Source organism: Notothenia coriiceps, unplaced genomic scaffold (assembly GCF_000735185.1).
Source record: "Notothenia coriiceps isolate Sejong01 unplaced genomic scaffold, NC01 NC01_scaffold00038005, whole genome shotgun sequence".
Lineage (NCBI taxonomy): Eukaryota > Metazoa > Chordata > Actinopteri > Perciformes > Nototheniidae > Notothenia > Notothenia coriiceps.
In genome coordinates this window covers 3,456-5,393 of record NW_011370706.1, presented here as the reverse complement: position 1 = coordinate 5,393, position 1,938 = coordinate 3,456, and the positions used below count along the sequence as shown (strand labels likewise).

Here is a 1,938-nt window from a genome sequence, read left to right as displayed (position 1 = left end):
ATTTACATGAATTTATTGCATCTATCAACCTACCTACCTACCTACCTACCTATCTATCTATCTATCTATCCATTTATCTATCCATCTACCTACCTACCTACCTACCTACCTACCTACCTACCTACCTACCTACCTACCTACCTACCTATCTATCTATCTATCTGTCTATCTATCTATCTATCTATCTATCTATCTATCTATCTACCTACCTACCTACCTACCTACCTACTACCTACCTACCTATCTACCTATCTACCTACCTACCTACCTACCTACCTACCTATCTATCTATCTATCTATCTATCTATCTATCTATCTATCTATCTATCTATCTATCTATCTATCTATCTATCTATCTATCTATCTATCTACCTACCTACCTACTACCTACCTACCTACCTACCTACCTACCTATCTATCTATCTATCTATCTATCTATCTATCTATCTATCTATCTATCTATCTATCTACCTACTACCTACCTACCTATATATCTATCTATCTATCTATCTATCTACCTACCTACTAACCTACTAACCTACTAACCTACCTACCTACCTATCTATCTATCTATCTATATATCTATCTGAGGATTTTAAATCAAAAACCTCATTATGTTAATACATCGTGAAGTCACCTTAGGTCAACCCTACTATATCTATATCTGAAATATTGTGATATTTGTTTTTCTCCATATCGGCCAGCCCTCGTTCTTGCCATCTCTTTGTAACGACATCAAAAACAGAAAACACTTGAGAACTAATCCAAACATCAGGGCCGTACTCATGAAAGTGAGAGATGAAACTTATTTAAAGCAAAACTTTCACGTCCAAAAGAGACCAGAAACAGAGACAGAAAGAGTGATGGCGCTTACTTTCATCGAGCGCAGAGAAAACAGGAGGCTCTTGTGAAAGTGAGAGGAGAGAAGGAGGGTTTGAAACCAGCACATGTTGGGTGGAATCACTTCGTAAAGATCTAAGACAGAGGAGCAAGTCTCCGTCTCCTGTGTTGGTGAGAACCAAATCCCATATGACCCCGTCCGTCTCTAAGAGCAGCTCCTTCATCGCTGACAAAAATCTTTATTTGACCCACAGCGGAGAAATCAGCATTGTTACAGCAAGAAGGCAAAGTGCAGAAAATACAACATTAAATAGTAGACTAACATATTCAGTAAAGAAGTAAGCACACATGAATAAAATGTAAGTCAAATAAGTGTCACTATATTGTTTTACACACTTTATTATACCCATCTATTCATATTGATTATATATATTCATATTAATTAATATATATCTTCATATGCATATATATATATATATATTTAAGTTTATACTTTTACTTTTTGTTGTCACAGATAAGTTCGATCAGTTCTGGGCCATGAACAGAAAGCTGATGGAATATCCCACCGAGGACGGAGGCTTCAGATTCATCCCCTTCAGGATATACCAGGTAACACACACACACACACACACACACACACACACACACACACACACACACACACACACACACACACACACACACACACACACACACACACACACACACACACACACACACACACACACACACCATGTATACATCACTTCAGGGGACATTACATTGACTTACATGCATTTCCTGGAGACTTATCCTAACCTTAACCATAACCAACACATGCCTAACCCTAACCCTAACCCTTAACCTTACCCTAACCCTAAACCTAACTAAGTCTTCACCCTAAAATGAATGATTCCCCTCATGGGGACCTCCAATTTGTCCCCATAAGGGAAGCCAGTCCCCACACGTGACTGTGTAAACAGATTTAGGTCCCCACAAGTATAGTAATGCTAGGCCACACACACACACACACACACACACACACACACACACACACACACACACACACACACACACACACACACACACACACACACACACACACACCATGTATACATC

General features: G+C 39.0%; 1 protein-coding gene across 1 annotated transcript in view; it reads left to right on the top strand.

Annotated features, from left to right (window-relative positions):
• The window catches only part of atg5 (ATG5 autophagy related 5 homolog (S. cerevisiae)), a gene marked incomplete at both ends in the record, with an annotated part of 6,603 nt that extends 5,154 nt beyond the window's left edge, over positions 1-1,449 (top strand). Inside the window, one exon of the mRNA XM_010797487.1 lies at positions 1,355-1,449. Within this exon, the coding sequence (XP_010795789.1) occupies positions 1,355-1,449 (95 nt within the window). The remainder of the gene's footprint in view (positions 1-1,354) is intronic.
• Positions 1,450-1,938: the final 489 nt, after the last annotated feature.